Source organism: Macrotis lagotis, chromosome 4 (assembly GCF_037893015.1).
Source record: "Macrotis lagotis isolate mMagLag1 chromosome 4, bilby.v1.9.chrom.fasta, whole genome shotgun sequence".
Taxonomy (NCBI): domain Eukaryota; kingdom Metazoa; phylum Chordata; class Mammalia; order Peramelemorphia; family Peramelidae; genus Macrotis; species Macrotis lagotis.
This window is the reverse complement of record NC_133661.1, coordinates 140,502,134-140,526,181: the sequence shown is the minus strand read 5'-3', so window position 1 is coordinate 140,526,181 and position 24,048 is coordinate 140,502,134. Positions and strand designations below refer to the sequence as shown.

General features: G+C 38.4%; 1 protein-coding gene across 16 annotated transcripts in view; it reads right to left on the bottom strand.

Moving 5' to 3' along the window:
• The window catches only part of MEF2A (myocyte enhancer factor 2A), a 239,096-nt gene extending 218,567 nt beyond the window's left edge, over window positions 1–20,529 (bottom strand). For 6 of the 16 annotated variants that reach the window (XM_074234192.1, XM_074234193.1, XM_074234194.1 and 3 more), the window contains exon 1: window positions 20,425–20,529. In XM_074234192.1, coding sequence (XP_074090293.1) covers window positions 20,425–20,432 — 8 coding nt within the window. In that variant the 5' untranslated portion in view covers window positions 20,433–20,529. Of the gene's footprint in view, window positions 1–9,441; window positions 9,849–19,693; window positions 19,846–20,424 lie in introns of those variants that run through there. The other 10 variants (XM_074234202.1, XM_074234200.1, XM_074234201.1 and 7 more) reach the window with 5 other exon arrangements.
• Window positions 20,530–24,048: the final 3,519 nt, after the last annotated feature.

Genomic DNA, 24,048 nt, shown 5'->3' with positions numbered 1-24,048 from the left:
AGATCAATATAATAATCCAACACAACTCCAAAGGACTCACTAAATAAAATAATATTCACCTCTAGATAGTGCAGCCTGAAGCATATTCTTTCCTATTCTTATTTTTTTTTACTTTGGTTGGGGCGCAGGAGGGCATGGCTGATGTGGAAATGTTTTACATGGGTACCAATTTTTGTCAACTCAATGAATTGGAAAGGGAAGGAGAAAATTTGAAATTGAATATAAAGATTAAATGAAAAATTTATTTTAGCAGCAATATGTTACAATAATTGAGGCAAGAGGTGATGAGGGTCTGAACTAAATTAGCAGCTGTGTGAGTGAAGAAAAGGGGTATAGATGGAAGAGATGTTGTGGAGGTAAAAAATATTAACTGCTGGGAAATCTGCTCCTCTGAATGTTAGAATGGAGTCCTAAATTTCAAAAACTCCATTTAAGAGGGCCCAGTATAAACATCTCATTTCCTACTGCCTCTGACTTATCTGACTTCTCTGACTTATCAACATGATTCAGCATCAGGTAACTTCCCTCCATTTTCACCTTTCCTTCCCATACTGTGTTTCCCCAAGAGATTATAAGGATGGTGGGCTGGGAGTTAGAAAGAACTGAGTTCAAAGACAATCTCAGAAATTAACTTGCTGTAGGTTTTTAGGAGAATGTTCATTTGCCTCAGTTTCTGCTACAATAAAATGGGGATAATAATATTCCTTCAGTTAACATTTATTAAGCACCTGTTGTGTACCAAATACTGTGCTAAGCTCTGGGCACACAAAAAAAGGCAAAAGTAGCCCCTGCCCTCAAGAAGCTTAATTGGAGAAACAACATGCAAACTATATATATATATATATATTATATATATATATATATATATATATATATATATATATATATATGTGTGTGTGTATGTATATGTATATATGGAAATAATTAGAAAAAAAGGAAAGCATTGGAATTAAAAGGAGTAAGGGAAGACTTTCTGTAAAAAAAGTGGAGTTTTGGTTGGAACTGAAAAGAAACTAAGGGGGTTATTAGTAATTGGAATAGAAGAGGAGGAGTAATCTAGGCATGGGGAACAGCCAGAGAAACTGCAGGGAACAGAGATGGAGGTCTAGCTCTAACAAAATGAATTATCATTTTCATTATCATAATTATCATTATTATTAACAACCAGGACGTCAGTATCACTGGCTGAAAGAATTCATGTTGAGGAGTAAGAGGTAAGAAGAGTTTAGAGGTAGGAGGGGGGTCGGGTGTGATTGGTTTTGAATGCCAAACATTATTTTTTCCCTCTTTTTTTTGGTTATATTTTAAGGTCCAAACTGCTTCCTCCCTGCATCCCCCACCCACCTCATGCTAATAGAGGCCACCATTTGACAATATGTAAAACCATACTATGTGCACTTCTATTTTTCATTTCTTTCTCTGGAGATATATATTTTCCTTCATAGGTCCTTTATAGTTCAGTTGTGTATTTATAATGTACTAAGAATAATTTTTTGCTTATAATTATTCTTCAAACAATATTGTTGCTACTGTTTATAACATTTTCTTGGATCTGCTCACTTTACTTTTCATTATTATTTGCAAGTCTTTCCATATTTTTCTAAAATTTCCCAGGTTCTCATTTCTTATAAGCACAATAGTATTTTTTATTCTATATTTAGTATTTATTCTCATTTTGTACAAATATTTTTTATACATTAATAAAATATTCTTGTTTAACAGTAAACAAAATACCCCCTCCCCCCAAAAAATATAGACTCACTTGAGCAATAAAGAAAAGGGGAGAGAAAAAATTAAAATAAAAAATAATAGTAATAATTGTAGGTATGTCCAGGTGGCACAATGGACGGAGCACTAGCCCTGGAGCAATTAGCACCTGAGCCCACATCCGGACCCGTACACCCAACAATCACCCAGCCGTGTGACATGCAAGCCACCCAACCTCACTGCCTTGCAAAAACCAAAAAAAGAAAGAAAAGGAAAAAAAAAGACCCAAAATAAAATAAAATAGTAATAATAATAATAGGGGCGGCTGGGTGGTGGACAGAGCATTGGCCCTTGAGCCAGGGGCACCAAATCCGGCCTCAGACACCCTGCTATGCGGCCCCAGGCAGGCCAACCAGCCCCATTTGCCCTGCACCCCCCCCCCCCAAATAATAATAATACTAAAAAATGTGCTTTAGTCTTTGTTCCAACACCAACAACTCTGTCGTAGGTGGATCACATTCTTTATGGTAAGTCCATCACAACAGTTACTTCCATATTTTTCCACCATTGCCATTGCCGATCTGCAACTCCCTCCTTTCGTACTTCTCTACTACCATGTACTATATTTTCTCTCTCCTTTCACTCTGACTCTGCTGTAGGGTAGCTGAGTGGCGCAGCAGACAGATCCCCGGCTCTGGGGCCAAAGGCCCCGAGCCCCCATTTAGGCCCAGCATCTGCCTGGCCCCATGGTCCCAGACAGGCCTTCCAATCCAACCCCTTGCAAGAAGTAAAAAAAAGAAAATGTGTTATATCTGACCACTCTCCCCTCATGGCCCATCCTCTCCTCCATCACTCACATCACTCCCCTTCCCCCTGTCTCCCCCTCTCCTTCTTACTCAAGATGCCTATACCCCATTGAGCATATATATGCTGTTTCCTCTCCTAGCCACCTCTGATGAGAGTGAAGATTCCCTCATTCCCCCTTGCCTTCCCCCCCTTCCATATCATTGCAATAGCTCATTGTAATAAAGAAAAATCTTATTATACGAAATATCTATTCCCCCTCTCCTTGTTCTTTCTCCCTTTACATTTCCCCTTTTTCTATTGACTCCATTTTTATACCATATTTTATCTTCAAATTCAGCTTTCTCCTGCACTTCAACTATAAAAGCTCTTTCTACCTGCTCTATTAACTGAGAAGGTTCAGATGAGTATTATCAGTGTCATTTTTCTATGCAGAAATACATGCAGTTCATCACCATTAAGTCCCTCATATTTTCCCCCTTCTCCTCCACTATCTATGCTTCACCTGAGTCCTGTATTTGAAGATCAAACCTTCTGTTCAGCTCTGGCCATTCTAACAGGAACATCTGAAATTCCCCTGGTTCATTGAAAGTCCATCTTTTTCCCTGGAAGAGGACATTCAGCCTTGCTGGGTAACTGATTCTTGGCTGCATTCTAAGCTCTTTTGCCTTCTGGTATATTATATTCCAAGCCCTACGAGCTTTTAATGTAGTTGATGCTAAGTCCTGTGTGATCCTGACTGCAGCTCCATGATATTTGAATTGTGTCCTTCTGGCTGCTTGTAATATTTTCTCTTTGACTTGGGAGTTCTGGAACTTGGCTATAATATTCCTAGGGGGTTGGTTTTTTGGGATCTCTTTCAATGGGGGATCTGTGGATTCTCTCCATTTCTATTTTGCCCTCTGCTTCTAGGATATCAGGGCAATTCTCCTGTAGTAATTCTTTGAAAATGATGTCAAGGCTCTTTTCCTGATCATGACTTTCAAGTATTCCAATAATTTTTAAATTATCTTTCCTAAGTCTGTTTTCCATATCAGTTGTTTTTTCAATGAGATGTTTCACATTTTCTTCTAATTTTTCACTTTTTTGGTTTTTGAAGTATTGAGTCCTGATTTCTCGTAAATTCATCAATCTCCCTGAGTTCTATTCTTTGTTTAAAGGATTTATTTTCCTCAGAGTTTTCTTATCTCTTTTTCCATCTGGCCAATTTTGCTTTTTAAAGCATTCTTCTCCTCAATAACTTTTTTGAATTGTTTTATCCACTTGACCTAAGCTGGTTTTTAGCATGCTATTTTCTTCAGCATTTTTTTGGATTTCCTTGACTAGGCTGCTGACTTCATTTTCATGTTTTTCCTGCATCTCTCTCCTTTCTTTTCCCAGTTTTTCTTCCAACTCCCTCATTTGATTTTCAAAGTCTTTTTTGAGCTCTGTCATAGCCTGAGCCCAATTTCTATTTTTCTTGGGAGTCTTTAGATGCAGGAGCTTGTGCTTCTTCATCTTCAGACTGAGTGTTTTGATCCTTCTTGGGCTCATATACAAAATATTTCTCAATGGTGTTCCTCTTTTTTCTCTGCTTGCTCTTTTCCCAGACTAAGCCTGTTTTGGGGTGCTTCCTGAGCTTTTGGGACACGTCCACAAGGATCTCGGTGTGTGAGGCTCTGTCCTCCCCCTCCTGGTCTGTGAATGACCATATGCACCCCACCACTGCCACGGGGCTGAGGTGGGGGGGGGGGCTGCTGTTCTATTGGGGGGGGGGCCTAGACTGTGATCAGGATTTGAATGTGGTCAGAGTCCCAGTATCCTGTTCCAGGGGCAGAGCTCTGCAGTCTCTCTCTTCACTCTCCTCCCTAGGTTCAATGGGCTCATGCCCTGGGGGACTCCTGCTTACCAGTGCTGCCTGTTTCTCTGTTTCCTGGATCTGGACTGAGGTGTCCAAGCTGCTTGCTGTGTGCTCTGAGGGCTGGGCTTCATGTGCTCGCTCTGGCAGAGGTCCCCCATGCTGTTCCTCCAATTTGTGCCGGGTGCTCCCTGGGGCATAGGTCAGGAAACTCCGCTGCTTGCTGTGAGCCGGGCTCCAAGTGCCCTGGGGCTGCCTCCCAGAGGCTGAAGTTCTTTCGCTCTGGCGGGCCGCCCCTCCAAATCCGGGGAGCAGAGCCTTTCTTCTCTTTTCCAGGTTACCTTGAGTAGGAGCACTGCCTCACTGGGTCCCTCTTTGGGTTCTGTCTCTCGAAAATTTAGTTATAGTCTCCAGATTCGAAGATTTATGAGAGAGCGCCTAAGACAGGATCCATTCTTCTCGCCATCTTGGCTCCACCTAACACCAATAAATTTCAACATGTTCCACAAACCTATCTCACCCATGACTTCAAGGTCTGTCCTGTCTGCCTATAAAAGGACCAGTGAGAAAATAAAAGTGAAAAGATCTATATAAACCTATCAATGCTACATCGAAAGCAACTCTAAGCTCAATCTGTAATTACAGTAGATCAGCAAAATCATGCACAAGTGTCAATAGCACAGCTTATTAAAAATTTGAGATATACTCAGCTACACCTCAAAAAATAAGTTGGTAAAACCTAAGATATTGGGAAAATAAGAAAAGATTTTTACTAAATTCATTAAACCCTATATAGTACAAAAATCAAATTTAACTGGGGATATTTCTTAACTAGGAAGAATATCACACTTAGTGATTGCTTTGGAAAAAATTAATACAAGTATATTTTAAACTGGCTGATACTAAAAGAATGTAACAGAATCTGTTAATATATTTTGCTCATTCTTTAGATACTAGAACAATTAAAAATAAATTATTCAGTATATAGTTAATATAACTCTTTCGAGCTGTTGTGTCATTCTAGTTCATTTTAATTTACTATTAAAGATTAACTTTTTTAACCTGTATGTATAGCCAAAATTTCTTTCCCATCCACCTCAACTTGGGAAAATATATTTTTCAAATTAAGTCAATAATCTTTCTGTCTTGTTTGAAACTTTTCATTTACATTCTACAATATTTAGATAAACCTTCGACATCAATCTAGCTCAATATCTAAGGAACATTATCTCCTTTCTAAAAAGAAACTAAGGCCAAAGGAATTTTAAAGAAATTGTCCAATGTTACCCAGTGGTTAGAACATGACTTCTAGATCTCAAGATATCATCTCCCTAATAACAGTGCTTTTTCTGCCATAATTTATGTTGATTTTAACTCAAGATTTTAAATATCAGGCAAAAATCATTGACTCAAAGAGTCAGAAATGGTCTAGTCTAATTCTGTAATTATAAAAGAAGAGGACAAAGGCTAAGAGAGGTCAGAGCCAATCCTGAAGCCAAAGGTTAACATTCAAAAAATGTCAAGATAGAATTTTGATGCATTTTAATTAAATATTTGAATATTTTATAAAGCTTTGATTTTTAAAATAGGTTTTTCTCATTATTACTTCCTTTAGAGGCTTTAAATCATATACAAGTATCAGAACTTGTAAGACATTTTTCATAAGTACATATTATAAATATATATTACATATTGACTGTATTCAAAGTACCATACTTAATACCCAAGAAGCATGAGTTTTTTACCTTCAAGGATTTAATAATCTAGTTAGGAGGATGAAACACTTAGAAGAATGAACATGAAGTCTGAAAGACCTAAATTTCACCTCATTAATCTGTGTAACCCTTGAGCATGATTAGGAATCCTCTCAAATCAACCTCATCTCTAAAATGGGAATGCTGGTAAAAGCTGCTTCATTAAGACTATTTGACAAATACAAATGTATGTAAAGTATTCTTCAAACCTTAAAGCACTACACAAATCTAAGCTATTAATCAGTTCAGTCAGCACAAGTCCAGCATATTTTTGAATGTGACTTGTGTTCTTATTGGTAGAGAGAACCTCCCCCCTACCAATTAAGATTAGCAACTGTTCTATAATTTAGTTTGCCTGAGGTCTGAGAAGTTAATGTCTTGTCTTAGCAAGGATAACAAAACCGATACTTATTAGAACTTGAACTCAGTTCTTATCTAGCCTTGCACATTTCCTCTCAATATAAATATTTTAAAAATGCCCTTGAAATTAACACGGTATTCAGGAAGACAGACCGAAACAGCATGTTTACACATTGTTTAGATTTCTTAAAAAACAAACAACTTTTCCTAGGCAGATTCATATAAAAGTACTATCTCCTTATAAGAAATTAAAAACTTTCAACTAACAATAAGCTTTACATCTTAGAAAATTAAAGAAGCAAAGTTTGCATTAAGAAGCTCACTTCCATCTTTATCCTTTCTCCTCCAGCCACAATGGCATGAAACTGTTTTTGCATAATGATATCGTGGAAAAGATGTTCACAGTTTCAACTTCTTCATTATCCCACAGGCTTATAGATGGTCTCTTAAAGAAATCTAACTCAACCTCCTCGTTATTAACACAAAAACTGAAACCCAAAGATGTGACCAGCCCAAGTCTACAGAGGTAAAATAAGAATTCGAACCCATGTCAGTTGACTCCAGATCTAACCCCTTCTTTTCATTGCATTATAATATACCCTATAATATAATATCTGTCTAAACTCCTAAAAGACCCATTAAAAGTCCCATTCATATATCAAATGAATAATAAATGATAAATGTCACCTAAATGCCAACAGTCATCAATTTACAAACAGATTCACTCTAAATGAGGTGGGGTTTTTTTTTTTTTTGGTATTTTTTTAAATTTTAGAATTCATTTTCCCAAAGAAACAATGATATCATAATGGTTAAGTTTCCAGGCTAATTCACAAAGGTCCATGGTCCCCACAATCATTTTTTGCTGTACTTCATATTGAGTTTTGAGTTAAACCTAACTTTGTGGGTTAGTCTAGGAATCTAATAACAAGATTTGAAAATGTGAAGAAAATGTAGTTCAATTTAAATTTAAAAAGTTTACCTACTCAACTTTCCAAATAATCACAGGTTATTTAGGAGAAGGGGAGGAGGAGAGGAGAAGGAAATCAATCTTTCAAAATTCATAGCCCTGTAGAAAAGGAAGTATCTCCTGCTCTCCAGAACTCAAGGAGTTCCCTCCTGCTACAAAGAATGACACTGGTTAGTATTCACTCCTGAGTATGGACATTCTAAAGTCCATAGTATTTCAAAGATTTTCAAAAAATAGAAGGGACCTTAATAAATAATGAAGCCCAACATTACTCATTTTACAAATAAGGATATTGAGGCCCTAAAAGGTTAAGTGATTTTGTCAATTATTAAGATCAACAAATATGTCTTTTGTCTCTCAGAAGAATCATTTCCTTTGGCTCTGCTGTAATGTCAAATCAATAATTTTATTCCTAACAGAAATGAAATGTTCACTATTATATAGCTACCTTCAAATGGTCTTCTAGTTTAATCACTCATTGCAAATTTTTTTTTTTTGTTTTTTGCAGGGCAATGGGGTTAAGTGCCTTGCCCGAGGCCACACAGCTAGGTAATTATTAAGTGTCTGAGGCTGAATTTGAACTCAGGTACTCCTGACTCCAGGGCCAGTGCTCTGTCCACTGTGCCACCTAGCCGCCCCTTCATTACACATTTTCACACTAATTTTAATCTCTCACTAACACACTAACAAAATAAATTTTCATTACAACCATGATTCAGATTACTTTGTAATTATGAAACCTAATTAAATAAGAAAAAATCTATTTCTAAAATTGTTTGTCATGTATGTCAGCAAATATGACACACAGTAACCAAGATTTCAGTCTCTATCTTTATAACTATTATCTGTATAGTAAGACTGATTTGAGTCTCTGAACTAAAAGTCATTCTGCTTCATACCTTAAGTAAAATGAAAATTAAAAAAACATAAGTTAACTTCAGAAAACATTGTAAAATTCCATTTATTTTTAGGAGAGAAATAGTTTCAGGATTCCAAATGCCACCTTAAATTACACACACTGGCTGCAACTTTCATATTACTTTCTAAAAAGAATACTTTATTCATAAATTAGTAAAAATGCATTTATATAAGAATGATTTTCAATACTGATTAGGCTTTTTTGCTTTTTTTAGTGTAAATAGATTAACAGTCAAAAACCAGTTTAGAAAGTAAACATTTCATATGTAATCTGACAATTAATTTAGTAATGCAGAACATGTTCTCAAACACCATTGACATTAAGAGATTGTATTAGAATACTCAAACTTAATAGTTTCCTTTTTGGCTTTTCATATATATATATAATCATTCATTTTAAGAACTTAGATAATCATTTATAGATATCAACATTTTTAACCTCTACTACATGATTTATGCATTGGCATGCAAGAAGTTGGGGGCAGCTAGGTGGCGCAGCGGACAGAGCACTGGCCCTGGAGTCAGGAGGACCTGAGTTCAAATCCAGCCTGAGACACTAAATAATTACCTAGCTGTGTGACCTCGGGCAAGTCACTTTAACCCCACTGCCTTAAATTAAAAAAAAAAAAGAAGTCAAAGGAGGTATCTAACATAGGTTAAAATAAAATAAAATGAAATTATTCACAGTACAACTGAAAAATGGTTGAATTTTCTCCACTTTTTTTAACTGTTTCAACACAGTCTTGAAATTTTTTTGGAGGGGGTGGGGGTGGGTGGGGACCTTTACATGAACTTCAGGAAAGGTAGCAGATTTCTGATATGAAAAGAAGCAAAGTAAATTGTTTGCAATGAAAATTATATACTCCCCAAGTTCAGAAAAATTAGGTGCTAGACCAATGGAGAAAGGAAAATGCTAATCCTGGATAATGTGCTTGTGTACCTAGTAAAAGAATTCAAATCCTTTCACTGGGGTCTTAAGGTGAGTGACCTAGTCCTAAATATATAATTAGAGCTTGAAAGGGTCTCAGAAATCATAGGATTTAGAATGGGAAAGGACTTAGGAGTTACAAAGATCTCAGTTCAAAACTCACCTCAGATATTTACTAACCACATGGCCTTAATTTAAACAGGTCACTTCACTTCTCTATGTCTCAGTTTCCTCATCTGTAAAATGAAGTTAAATTCAATGGCCTCTAAAGTCACTTGCAGCTCCAAAACTATGAATCTATTAATTATTCATAGGGTCTAAACCATTTCTACCTTTAAGGTAGTCTGATGGAAAATATAGACCTCTTCTCAGAAAAATGTGATTTCAATTGCATAAACCAAATATATAAGAACTAACAAGAAACAAATCATATACCTCTCTTGGCTATGGGAATGAGATATATTCTTAACCAAACAAGGGACAGAAAATACAACTTTGATAACATGAAATTAAAAAGCTTCAATGCAAATAAAACTGACATTTCTAGGTTAACAAGGGAAGAACTCAAATGAAAAAAAAATTCTTTGTATAAAAATTTTCTCATGAGATTTTGGTAAATAAAATATTTAAATAATTAAGAGAAAAAAAGACACATATGAACATATTAATTATTCAAAGCTATATCCAAATAGATTAAGTGGTCAAAGGATGAACAATTCTTAAAAGAATTGCAAATAATTAGCAAACACAGGAAAGACTACTCCAAATCACTAAGAATAAGAAAAATGCAAATCAAAACAATCTTCAGGCTTCACACCTCAGACAATGCAAATCTGGCAATAATGACAAAAGATGTCACTATAGAAGAGATTGTAAGGCAGATAAACCTACTGGTGCATGATTGGTGGAGCTGTTAATCAGTATAACCATTTTAGAAAACAATTTACAATGATGCAAAAAAAAATGTAGATATATATACTTTGACCCAGAGATTCCAATGGTAGTCCAATTCTCCAAAAGAATAAAGTCCTCACATACACCAAAATATTGGTAACATTTTTTGATAGCAAAGAATTGGAAACAAAGTAGTTGTCCATAGACTGAAGAATGGTTAAACAAACTGTGGTTTGTGAATTCAATGGAAGATTACTGTGATGTAAGAAATGATGAATGTGATGAATACAGAGACAAATGGAAAGATCTATATGAACCAACAAAGTGAAGTAAACAGATCCAAGAAAACATTACCCACAAATACTGCAACACAATGGAAATGCAAAGAATTATCATATATACAGACACACAAATAACATGTAACTGTTGCAAAATTATAGAGAACTTAAGCATTGCTCATAATATGAAAAAAACACTTCCAAGTCGCCCCGTTGCTGAGTTAAGAGGTTCACAAATGTTGTACACTGCAAATATTTTCATACTTTTTCAATGTATATTGATAAGTTATGCAGATTTTCTCTTCTTTTTCTTTATTTTGGAGGGTTCTTTAAAAAAATACTATTTGTTACATGAGATGGCTCTCTGGGAAGAAGAGAAAGGGGGAAAACTATGGTGATACAAAAAACAAGACCAATTAAAAAAATATACTTTAAAAAAGGCAAGGGGCAGCTAGGTGGCAAAGTGGATAGAGCACCAACCCTGGAGTCAGGAGTACCTGAGTTCAAATCTGGCCTCAGACACTTAATTACCTAGCTGCGTGGCCTTGGGCAAGTCACTTAACCCCACTGCCTTGCAAAAAGCTTAAAAAAAGTTACATTATTTTTTAAATAACAAAATTTAAATTTTAAAAAAGGCAGTTACAGATGTGAAACTAGAGAGACTGGCTCAACTGGCCAAATAAATCCGAGAGACATCTACATAAAGATGATCATTTAAATCAGGGAAGCTGATGGTATCACCAGGAGAAATAGTGTAAAGGAAGAACAACCAGGAGAAAGGTCTACGTCACACTTATGATTAGTGATTGAAAGGATCAAAAGCCAAACTAAAGAGTAAAATTAAAAGAACTAGGAATGAACAATATTACTAAAATCTAAAGAATATCATGGCAAACTAAAGAAATCGAGGAGAAAAGGCTGACTGACAAATATCAAAGGTTGCAGAGTGTTCAAGAAGAATAAACCATTAGATTTGGCAATTAAGAGATCATTAGGAACTTTGTCAAGAGCAGTTTAAGTTGAAAGTCAAACTGCAATGACTTAAGGAAAAGCATGAGAAGAAAGGAATGGAGGCACTTATTACACAGCTCCTCTCAAAGACAATATATAAGAGTCATAAAAAAGAGAGGGAAAAAAGAAGTGGGATGCCACCTGGTAGCGAAGGATCAAATGAGAGCTTTTTGAGACTTGGAAAATATGAGCATATTTGTAAACAATAGAGAAGCAGAGGATAGACAGGGAAAGATTTAAGAGAAGTAGAGATGGGGGGGGTAATTTGATGGAGAAGATGGAATGGGAATTAGGAAAGGCCTAACATGGAGATAAGCACTTGAAACTGAACTCTGGAAGACAATTGGGATTCTAAAAGGTGAAGGTGAACAATACAATTTGTATAAGTAAAGAGACTGGGGAGAAAAAATTTTAGGATAAGTAACTCTGATAATGATCTGATAGCCAATATTTTGAGAAGTGTAACAAATATATAATAGCTAACATTTATATGGCATTTTTTTAGTTTTTTTGCAAGGCAAATGGGGTTAAGTGGCTTGCCCAAGGCCACACAGCTAGGTAATTATTAAGTGTCTGAAGCCAGATTTGAACTCAGATACTCCTGACTCCAGGGCTGGTGCTCTATCCACAGTGCCACCTAGCGGCCCCTAAATAGCATTTTAAGATTTGTAATGTGCTTTAAAAATATTTTACATGTAGTCTTATTTAAGTATTTCAACTACTCTGTGAATTAGATATATTATCTCATTTTATAGATGAGTAAACCAAGGCCCAGAGAATTTAGGTGACTTACCTAGGGTTATACAGCTTGAAAGTACCTGAGAAGGGATTCAGACTCAGGTTTTCCTGACCCCATGTCAAACACCATACCCACTACACAATATTTTTCAAGACCAAAAGACACAGTAGGAAAGTATCAAAAAATATGGACAATTCTCAAAAGAAAAATTACAAACATCAACTACTATATGGAAATATTGCCTCATATTTCATTGAAAAATTGATGCCATTAAAAGAGGTCACTAGAATTCACTCTATTCTTCATTCTATCAAAATGCCCATCCTCAGAAAACACTCACTTCCTGATTTTCCATGTCTCTTCTCCCTTTTGTGACTAATTTTTTGAGGAGGGAATGTAGAATCAATGCCTCCACTTCCTTTTCTCTCACTTTTTTCATTTTGGTTTACAACCTCAACATTCAACCTAAATTGTTCTCTTCAAAGTTACTAATGATCTGCCAAATCTAATGGTCTACTGAAACTTCATCCTTCTTGACCTCTCTGTGGCCTTTAACACTGTTCGATCACCCTCTTTTCCTTGATGCTCTTTTTTCTTTAGGTTTTCATTACTGCTTTCTCCTAGATTCTCCTTCCTATTTGACTAATCCTCAGTCTTTTGCTGACTCCTATTCCAAGTCATATCCATTAACCATAAGTGTCTCACAGAACTCTTGTACTAGATCATCATCTGATTTCTTCTTCCTCTATTCTATTTTACTTGATATCATCAACAACCAGAGAATCAACTATTATTTCTCTGTAGATGATTCTCAAATCTATTTTTCCTAATGTTTCTGCTGATCTCTCTCTAGTCTCATAAATGGGAATATCTCCAACTGAATGCCTCACAGACATTGTAAACTCAACATGTCCAAAATTAAACTCATTATCTACTCAAAAAAAAATGCTCACCCCTTCCAAACTTCACTATTACCATTAAAGTTATCACCATCCTCCATCATCCCAGTTCAGAATTCAGGCATCATCCTCAACTCCTCACTCTCATGTTCCCATAACCAATTTGTTGCCTAGGTTTGTTGATTTTACTTGCATAACATAAACGCCTGTTTGGCTTTCCAAGTCCTTCCTACTTTGCCCTCTTCCTCCTACACTGTCCCCCCATGGACTCTGAGATCCTGTTTTAATATTCTGTATGCAGAATTGTTTACAAGCTTGCTCCTGCACTAGACTGTAAGCTCCTTGAGAAAAGGGGGTTGTCCTGTGCTTATCTTAGTGTTCCCAGGTCCTTAGAATAGCACTTGGCACATAGTAGGTGCCTAATGAATGCTAGGTGACTGATCACAAATCACCAATAATGAGAAATGTAAATCACATCCCTCTGAAACTTCACCTTATGCCTAGCAAACTGGAAAAGATAGAAATACTTAATTGTAGTTGGACTGTAGAAATATGAATTCAGTAACACACTGACAGTAGAGCTGTGAATGGTTTAATCATTTCTTAAAAGATTTGTTAAGTATACTAAAAAAAAAATTATTGAAACATTCTTGACCTTTGACATGAAGCTCCCACTGCTGGGCATATAGCTCAATAAAGGAAATAGTTTTAAAAATTATTTCATATCAAAATATATCAAAACATTTATGACAATACTTTTTGTGGGAGAAAATAACTAAACAAAACACAGATCCATTAACTATGCATTGGTTAAACAAAAACAAACTGGTACAAGAATAAAAAAGTATACTACTCTATTTTAAGAAATAACGAATAGGAGGAATATAAAGAAGCTTAGGAATTCTTATGTGGACTGACGAAGACTGAAATGAGCAGAATCAGGAAAACAAAATATACAATCTAAAGAAAAAACCCAACAGAACAACTAAAAGTGAATGCTGTGAAATAATAATGGCCCCATTTGGTAACAAAGAAGAGATGAATGAGAAGGTACCTTTCCTCTACTTTTTTTTCAAGGTATAGGGATTAATAATTAGTGTAGAACATTAGATATAATGGCCATAGCTGGTTGGGTTTTGATTAGCTTTGCTTAATGAAGTTTTCTCCTTTTTTACTCATTATGAGGGATGGATCTCTAGGAAGGGATCAGAAACATACTGGAAAGTCCAGGTAATATACAAATGGCAATAAAAACTTGTTTTAATAAATAAAAGGTGAAAATGATCAGGGAGTGCATTCCAAGAATGAGGGATAGCCTGTGCAAATGCAAAGAGACAGATTGTAAAATGTCCCAAGAGAGTAATTTGGAACCCCGTCCAAAGGGCTATAAAACTGTTCGTACCCTTTGATCCAGCAATAGCACTGCTAGGTCTATATGCCAAAGAAATCCAAAAAAAAGGGAAAGGATCTATTTTTACAAAAATATTTACAATAGTTCTTTTTTGTGGGAGGCTAAGAGTTAGAAAATTGAAGGGATGTTCATCAATTAGAGAATGGCTAAACAAACTGTAGCATATAAATGCAATATTATTGTGCTATAAGAAAAGATAAGCAGAATGATTTCAGAAAACCCTGAAAAGACTTATATGAACTGATGCCTAGTCAACAAAAGCAGGAGAATATTGTACACAAAAACAACAATATCATTTGATGAAGAAGAACTAGAAACAACTTAATTCTTCTCAGCAATACAATGATCTAAGACAATCCCAAAGGACTAAAGTTGAAGCATATTATCTATCCTGCAGAGAAAAAAACTGATAGCTTTAATCAGAGTAAAACACATTACTTTTCACTTTCTTTCATTCCTTCTCTTTTATTCATAATTTACAAATATAATTTATATCTGATTGTTTACCATTTCAGAGAGGAGGAAGGAAAAGAAGGAATAGAATTTGGGGCTCAAAACTTTAAAAAGATTGCTTAAAAATTATTTTAGTGTGTAATGGGGGGGATATGAAGAAAATTAAGCCTGGAAAGGCAATTTGGAATTGGGGTCTCAAGGTCTTTAAGTGAAATAAAAGAGTTGGCATTTGATCCTAGAGGCAACCAACAGTCACTGAGGATCACTACAAAGATGACAGTTAAATTTGTTGTATACTAATTTAACAAATGTGTAGAGAGAATAGATTGAAACACGGAATCAATGAAGACACTAGTGTTAAGGTAGAACTGAAATAGGGTGGTAGCCACATAAATGGAAAGAAGTGAACAGAAGCAAAAAATATAAAAGTAGAATTAACAAGATTTGGAAACCACTTAAGTTATGTGAGATAAGGAAAGAGTGAAGGATCAAGGATCATTCATGATCTGTGATCACTGGTAATCGGAAGGATAGTGGTGCCCTGAATAAAAACAGGAAAGTTTGTTAAGTTGCATGGGGGAAAATACTGTGATTTGATTGATTGATTTTAGATTTTTCTAGGCAATGGGGTTAAGTGGCTTGCCCAAGGCCACATGGCTATGTAATTATCAAGTGTCTGAGGTTGGATTTGAACCCAGGTACTCCTGACTCCAAGGCCAGTGCTCTATTCACTGTGCCACCTAGCCGCCCCTGTTTTAGTCATGTTGAATATGATATGCCTATATGAAAACAAATGTGAAATGTCCCATAGGCAGTTGATGAAGTGAAACTGGAACACACACAAATAAAATAAGGCTTGGCATACATACTGATATATGCCAGTTTGAATAACTCTGCTGATGAGGGCACCAAAAAAAAAAAAGAGTGTATTGAAAAGTGCCTCAGAACACCAGCATAAATCCACAATTATGGAGCAGGAATGAATGGTGCAAGAAAGGAGAATGAGAATGAATCTGCTAGATATGGTGCTAGATAAAAGGAGTACCAAAAAAGGGCAGAATCATGAAAACACAAAGAGAAGGTATCATGGTGAAAAGAGTGGTTATTCAGATCAAACAATGGCAATTAAGAGATCACTAGTAACTCTGGAGATAATATTCAGCTGAATGATGAGGTCAGAAGTCAGGTTACAAGATCTTGAGAAGTAGGGAAAAAAGGGAAGGAGAGGCAATAAGTATAGATGGCTTGTTTCCTTTTTTCCTAGTTTAGCTCTGAAAAAGAAGATAGATAGATAGATAATAAATAGATAGACAGACAGACAGACAGACAGATAGATGATAGAGAACAGAAAAAAGGAAAATTCACTGTCAAAAATTCCTATTTTCTCAGTAAAGTATGAAGTAAGGTACTGTGCTAATAAGGTAGGGGAATGGAAGATCTGAGAAGTTTTGGAAATGCTGCTCTGGAGAACAGAATAAAAAAATTAATTAGAAAATACTAAAAGGATTGCCTTGTTAAAATGAGGGCCCAATTGATAATATATAGTATCAATGAGATTAACACAATTGGGAGATTTCCTCCAAGACTATAAAGAAGCACATAAAGAGAATATAAATGGTAGAATGTAAGGTCGATATATGGCAAGAAGTAGGACAATGGGAAACAAGGAATTAAAGAGATGAGAAAATGAAATGCTGACTAGTATACACACACACACACACACACACACATTAGATAACCATAGTGTTTATATAAGAAAGGAGGAAATTGAGGCCAGATTAGGGAAGAAAAGTGTGGTTAAGTACTGAGGGGTAAAGGGATTGGAGATCACTGCTGAGGATGAATAGGTTTAGCCAGAGTGAGGAACAGAGGAAAAGATGATTCTATCCATGTATACTTGGACAGAAGAATTTATAAATTCTTGATCATATAAGTGGAGCACTTGTGAATGATGGTAGGATCAAAAGTTTGAAGTCATATCCTTATATGTGTCTGAGGTAGAGCAAAGAAAAAAGTTATGGAACTGGAGAAACTTAAAAATTGGAACATCATCATACTGAAGGAAATATCAGCATTTTTGTTGAAGATATATGGCAATGATAGTTTCCACAGTCTGAAATACCATACACAGATTATTCCTAACCCTGTTTAACCAGCTCTACATTTCCAAATACCTTCTGAGTATCTCTACCTGCATTTTCATTAGACACCACAAACTCAACATACTCAAAAGTTCCAGTCTTTTTTCTCTTTCTTCCAATTCCTTATTTATTGATGATCTCTCCATCCTCCAAATAACGTGAACTCAAAAGTGTCCACTCATCTTTGACTCTATTTTCTCCATCACCACCGCTCCAAACATGCAGTCACTTATACAATTCAGTCAATTATACTTCCACAATTCAAATATGTTGTTTCCTCTTTACTCACTTTGCCACAACCTAATGAGCCCTCTAAGAAATGTCATCCTGTTTTCTTTATTTTCAATCTCACTAGCACAACAGTTCATCTTTCACATATCTGTCAAAATCATCTTTATAATGCACAAGTCTAAACATAACAAGTTCAAAAATATTCAGTGGTTTCCCAATTCCTATAGGATAAAAAGGAAAACTAGTTTACCCTGGTATTTGAGGCCTGAAAAAAATCTCCAATCTACCTCTACAGTTTTACTTCACACAGTTCCCTTTCATACAGGCTATATTCCATCCCAACTCTACTACAATTTTTTTCCCTATCTTAACCTGCAATCTTTACACCTCCATGTACTCTCAAGCTGGAATGCCTTAGCTCCACACAATACAAATAATACCCATTCATAATATATTTAAGAGGTCTGGCATCTAAGCTTATTGAATTCACTTTTTTGGTGGTACTACCTTTTCTGTGGAATAGTTCCTCAACTGAAAATTTAAATTTAAAGTTTCAGTCTTAAATTTTTCTGAAATTTCTATTAGATCACATTGTACTCTGTAGCCTGTGTGTGTGTGTTTGCTTGTGTGTTTGTGTGTAAGTGTGTGTGTGTGCTTGATTCTGATCTATTAAACTACAGGCTGCTTGAGGGTGGGATTTTACCTCTTTGAAGCTATGATATCTATGAGAATAATTTCAGCACCTAGCACAGTACTTTGCTCATAAGAATTTTACAGATTCTCTTTTTTTTGTCATAAGGAATTTATATGACAATATGTTTTTGGCCTTCATAGTAGTTCAATTTCTTATGAAAAAAAAATTTTTAAAAAAGGAAATAGCTTAGAAAAAAATTCAAACACTAAAAAGCACCTGAACTCCCCTTAAATGACTTTAAAATGTTGAACTCCACCAATATAAACAAATCAGATCTCTATGAGGTCATAAGACAATTAAAATTTAGATGTAACCCATAGTACTGTTCTCAACATGGTGTTCTTTGAATACAACTTTTAAATTCTATGGCACTATTTTTCAGTTTCATAATTTTATTTTATTTAATACATACTAGAAAGTGATTAATAAAAATCCTAATAGTTAAACAAAGATAAAATATGAAGAAAAAGGCAAAAGAAAAGTCACAAATGTCTAAAAGAGATACTTTTATCATAACTTTTGCCCACAAAAACTTTAGTGACTGCAAATAAATAGCAGTATCTGCAAATCCTAAAGCACAAATATCTTGTAGAAAACATCAAGTCCCTCTAAAGTTTACATAAAGTGATTATTTTTAAAACATTAATTTATAAGATGAGGGTTTGTTAACCATTATTACAACCAACAACCATATGTGGAATATACTTGTCTTTTACCATTTCCAGTGAAAAATGCAATGTTTAAGATAATTATGAGTATAGAAATAAATAAAGTCAATTCTAATGTTAGAACTATGAATTTATGAACATGTACTACATTTGTCACAATATTGTCCCCTTGACAAAGAGTAAAGATAGTGAGTGCTCTCTTAAAATATGGTATTTTCAGTAGTTTTAACCCTGCGTGTCCTAAATTAAATTCTGATTAAGGTAGTGGTTCTGCGGTTACCTTTTACTACAGATTGTTCATGCGGAGGTCATGATGAACACAGATTTTTAAACTGACAATCCTAAGCATTTAAATAACAAAACAACAGCTGGGGTTCTTAGAAGAAAGTATCTTTATACAAGGTATATACCACCTAAGTATAGTTAGAAAACATTTCAGCTATGTAGTAACAAACTAAACAATTTTTTTAATCTGATAAAAGTTTTAAGAGTCTTCACACAGAAAACGGAAAAATGACAGGCCCTTTTTCTGACCTATCTCTAATTCTTATGTCCTTTAGTGTGCCATTTTGTTATCCTGAAATAAATGTAAATAACTAGAGCTTTCAGAAGAACATCATCCTACCATCCTACAATAGAAGAAAACAATTTAAATCTCTGGACTTTTCACTTCATCAACAATCTCTCGGTTTGTCACGACTAGATCCTGTTAGACGTAGAGTTGCTTAATTTTGAAAAAAGCTAACTGCACGGCTAGTCCTATATTCAAAGGAAGAATGAGAATAAACAAAAAAGCTTCTATAATACATAATGTATCTACAGTAGTGAGATTTGCTGAACCATAAGGAATAGAGAAAGCAGCCTCCTTGCAAGCTTACTCCTTCATTACTAAACTCTGTTAACAAAGTAGTTTCACATTAGCAGGTGTCTCTCAATGTGTTTCTCCTCCTTTCCCCCCTCCAAGGTCCCCAAACGCTTCTGCTGCCTCACACTTACACACTCGCTGCTTATTGCCATCTTTAAAAATCGCTGCCAATGCCAGCCTGCGCTGGGTCGCTCTCCATCCCCTGCTCACAAACACACAACTTGCCAAAGGGACAAGCAGCGGCGGCCAGCCCCAGCCTCTCTGACAAAGCGCGACCACCTCGGGAGGCGGCGGGCGCTGGCGATGCCAGCACGAGCAGCATCACGGACGAGCCGCGGGCCGGCCGGCCGGGCTGGCGGGGGCAGGGGCGGCACAATGGCACCCCGGGCACCCCCTCAACTTCGCAGAGCGGGGCCGGACCGCAGCGCCGCCCCCCGCCCCCCGGGGAGGGGGCGCGGGCGCCGCGGGTCCCTTTCCACCGAGGGCTCTCGCCAATCGGAGGCCCGATGACACGACCCCTCCCCAAGTTCGCCCCCCGCCCGCTGGGGTGGCGCATCCAGGCTGCCGCCCCGCACCCAGCCCCCTACCCCGGCCGCGCCGCGGAGCCGGAGCCGGAGCCGGAGCCGGAGCCCGAGGCGCCTTCCCCCTTCCACTCCGTTAGCCGAGCCTGGAGACGAGCCAGGTGAGAACTCACCGTGTCCGCCCGCGGGGCCGGCTTGCACACGTACGCGCACCCTCACTCACACACGCACGCACACACTCACGCGCGCGCACGCACACACACGCGCACACACGCACACACACTCACACACACACGGAGCGCCGCCGCCGCCGCCGCCGCCGCCGCCAGCCGGGGACTCACTGGGACATCGGCGGAGGGATCCCGACACGGAGGCTATTTTTAGGAGACAGGGCCCCAGCCAGGCCGGGACTTCTTCCTCTCGCCGCGCGCGTGCGCCCTGGGGTTTTCTACCTCAGTGTCCCTACGCCTGCCTCGCCCCCCAGCGGAGAAGCCTTCTTGTGGCGCTTCTCTCCCACTTGCGTCCCCACCTAGCGGGGCCGGTGGCGAAGACGACGGTGGAGTCAAGCAGAGGGGGCTGCTCGGCGCCTTGGGGACCGAGGGGGTCTCCTAGCGGGGCGTGAGGCGCGGACTATATTGCGCCGGGTGGGTGAAGGGACGGATCACCCCGCACAGGAAGGAGATGACGACGGTTTGGCGCCGGGGCATGGCCCGGAGCTCGGCTTTCCTCTGAAGGACGACGTTGCCCTGGTCCCGGGACGCCGGGGGGTGGGGCCCGCGGGAAGCCTGCGCGACCCTCCTCCTTTGCCCCCCACCCCCTTAGGCTCGGACTAAACCGCTCGGAGCGACCCCGGCGACGGGGAAAAAAAACCCTCAAATCACTGCGCGCAAGCGGAGCCGCCGGCCAATAAGGGGCGAGGGAGGGCGGGGCTCCGGGGAGCCGGAGGTGCCGGGGCGGGCGGCCCTGCGGCGCATGCGTCGGGGAGGCGCGGCCTGTGGCGCTGTCCCCGCCGCGCCCTGCTCTCCTTCTGCCCTTGCCGCCTCCCTCCGCCCGCCCCGCCCCGCCCCGCCCCGCCCCGCGCGTGCCCTCTGCCCGGGCCGGCCCGGCTCCTCCGCGCTCCGGGGCTCGGCACCTGTCGCAGCGGGCCGGACGGACGCTGCACGCGAGGCCCGCGGCCTGGGGGCGGCCCCCGGGCGCCAGCCTCCCGCTAGCCAGAAACCCGCCGCCGAAGGGGCCTGGCAGCCGCAAAAGCAGCCCTTTTACACCTCCCCCTCCAAAAGAATCCCAGAACCTCCCCAAGCCGCTCTTATCTCCCTTAAGCCGGTTCTTATCTTACTTCTGGGCCCTAGAAGCCGCTCCGTGTTTCTGTTGGCAGCATCTGGATCCGGAGCAGCACGTGGGCTGATTGAAGACACTGAGCTCCTGGAATAATCTCATTTGTAGGTGTGAAAAATAAATTCTTAAAGTTTCTAAAGGTTTTTTTTTGGGGGGGGGGATTAGGGAGTGGGAGAAGTCACTCCAACCAGTCTACCTTTGCTGGGTGCTCCTGTGAGCCGGGCGGCTGATACTGGAGAAAGTACAAGGTCAACGCTGGACAAGACCGGATTCCTCCCTCAAGTAGACGTCTAATATAAAGGGGAAAAAATAAGTGGAAGACAAGCAAGGAAGACATATATAGACATTTACCCTAAAAGGGGTACAGACAGTGCTGAATGAAAGTGCTGAGTAAAGCAAAGCTTTTAAAAAGGGGCAGCTAGGTGGAATAATGACCTAGCAGTGTGGCCTTGGGCAAGCCACTTAACTCCATTGCCTTGCAAAAAAAAAGTATACTTTAAAAAAATGTAAAAGAAAAAAAGAAAATGTGAAAAATTTTCCCCTCTTCTGGAGAAACCTCAGGACATAGTTCTGACTCCACTATAATGGTGGAAACGACATTTTTAGCCAAAAAGGTTGAAGAAGGGAGGGATGGTACAAAGATGATCTATCTGACCCCCCCACCCTTTCACCTCATAAGAAGGAAAAGAGGAAAAACAAAGCACTGAGAAAAATAAAACAGGGTGTTCCAGAGTGCTTTTTTTTTTAACTGAGTAGTGGACTGAAATTGAAGCCCTCCAAAAAACTAGAACACTGTTCCTTTTTTTTTTTTGCTCCACCCCGTCTCAAACCTTGCCAAAACCTGCCCAGCTGCTGAAAAGATTCTACTTTTGGATCGCTTGAGTCATGGAGGGCAAGGAGGGAACTCAGACAAACATTGCAATGAATTGAAGCAGAAGTTTGAGGGGACCTTTGCATTAAACCGGAGGGAAACCTGTTTCTTATAACAGCTCCATACAAGCACCCAGGTTCTCCTGGAAAGAATTTGGATTTCAAATAAGATTCGAGTTTGAGTCCTAACTCTGTCTCTCTCTCTCTCTTAGGGAATTCATTTAAAGTCAGAGGACCCCAGAAATGGTTTGGTCCAAGTCCCATATTTTATACATGAGAAAAGAGATGCCCAAAAAAGTTAAGAAATTTGCACATGCATTTGAACCCATCTTCTAACCTAAAACCCCCCCCCCATTTTTTTACTCTTCCACACTGCCTTCTTGGCCTCAATTCTTTCCTCTTTGCATATTTATTGAAGGAATTGAATTTATCTCCAAGATTACCTTCTGGCTTTAATATTCTATGGTTCTATGGCTAGCTCAATATGGAAGAGTTAGAAACAGAAGCAAAAATAAGTCTTTCACAGAAAATTATAAAATACATAACTGGAAATGCCTATGATATATTCAAGTCACTCATCTGCAGTGAGATTCCATTTTTTCCACTTTATAAAATAGAAACCTGAATACCTACACCACCTCTTCCTAATCTTTTATTGTACTTGTTCAATTATTGCCATTTAGTTCTATCCTACTCTTCATGACCCCATGGATTATATATAGCACGCCAGGTCCTTCTATTCTCCTATCTCTCAGTCTATCCAGGTTGTTGTTTGTTGTTTCCATACCACTAAACATCCATTTCATTCTAGTGCTTCGTAAGTGGCAAAGTGCTATAGAAATGTAATGGGAAATGGAACACTATCCTAGAAATCGAGACTGACTTAATCTCATCCATACCATTATCTTGTCTGGCCTTGGTAAATCACTCAATTTCTCTGGGCCTCAGTGTCTTCATTTGTAATATGAGGCACCTGGACTAGATAACCAAAATCTCTCTAATTCTAAAATTTAAATTATATTCCTAGTCTCAGTTTTAAATTCTGGATTGTTTTCAAAATCCCTTCTAATAGTACCTTTCATAAGGAGAAGGAACTATTTCACTTTATGTTTATAACATCAATCTAACACCATGTCTGTCACATAGTAATTTATTTATTTTTTAGATTTTTCCAAGGCAATGGGGTTAAATGGCTTGCCCAAGGCCACATGGCTAGGTAATTATTAAGTGTCTGAGGTCAGATTTGGACCCAGGCATTCCTGACTCCAAGGCCAGTGCTCTACCCACTGTGCCACCTAGCCTCCCCATAATTTCTTAATGAAATATTGTTTATAGATAATAGTGGCTCATTAAATATAGGTATAAACAGTTATAAAGTTATAACATCTCAAATTATTTAAATATAATTTCACACACCACTTAGCTTCTCCAAAGATACCCAGAAATATATTCCTTCCCCACCTACTGGTAGGAGACTTTAGTACTGAGCTCAAAACTGAAAATGCCTAATGATTCCAGCCTTGGACTGGGGTATTACTTATACAAAAGAGAACATTTCTTCATTACCTTCACTCGCTGCTTTACCTTAAAATTCACCACTTCCTGATATTCTCAGGCACAAAACCTTAGTCCTTTCTCACTTTAGGAAGAAACTATAGTCAGAGAAATTCATTCAGTAAGCTTTTATTAAAAAGTCTTTTATGTGCTTAAGGCTGTATAGTAGTATTCAAGGAGAATTAGCACTTGGGAAGCCCTTTTGA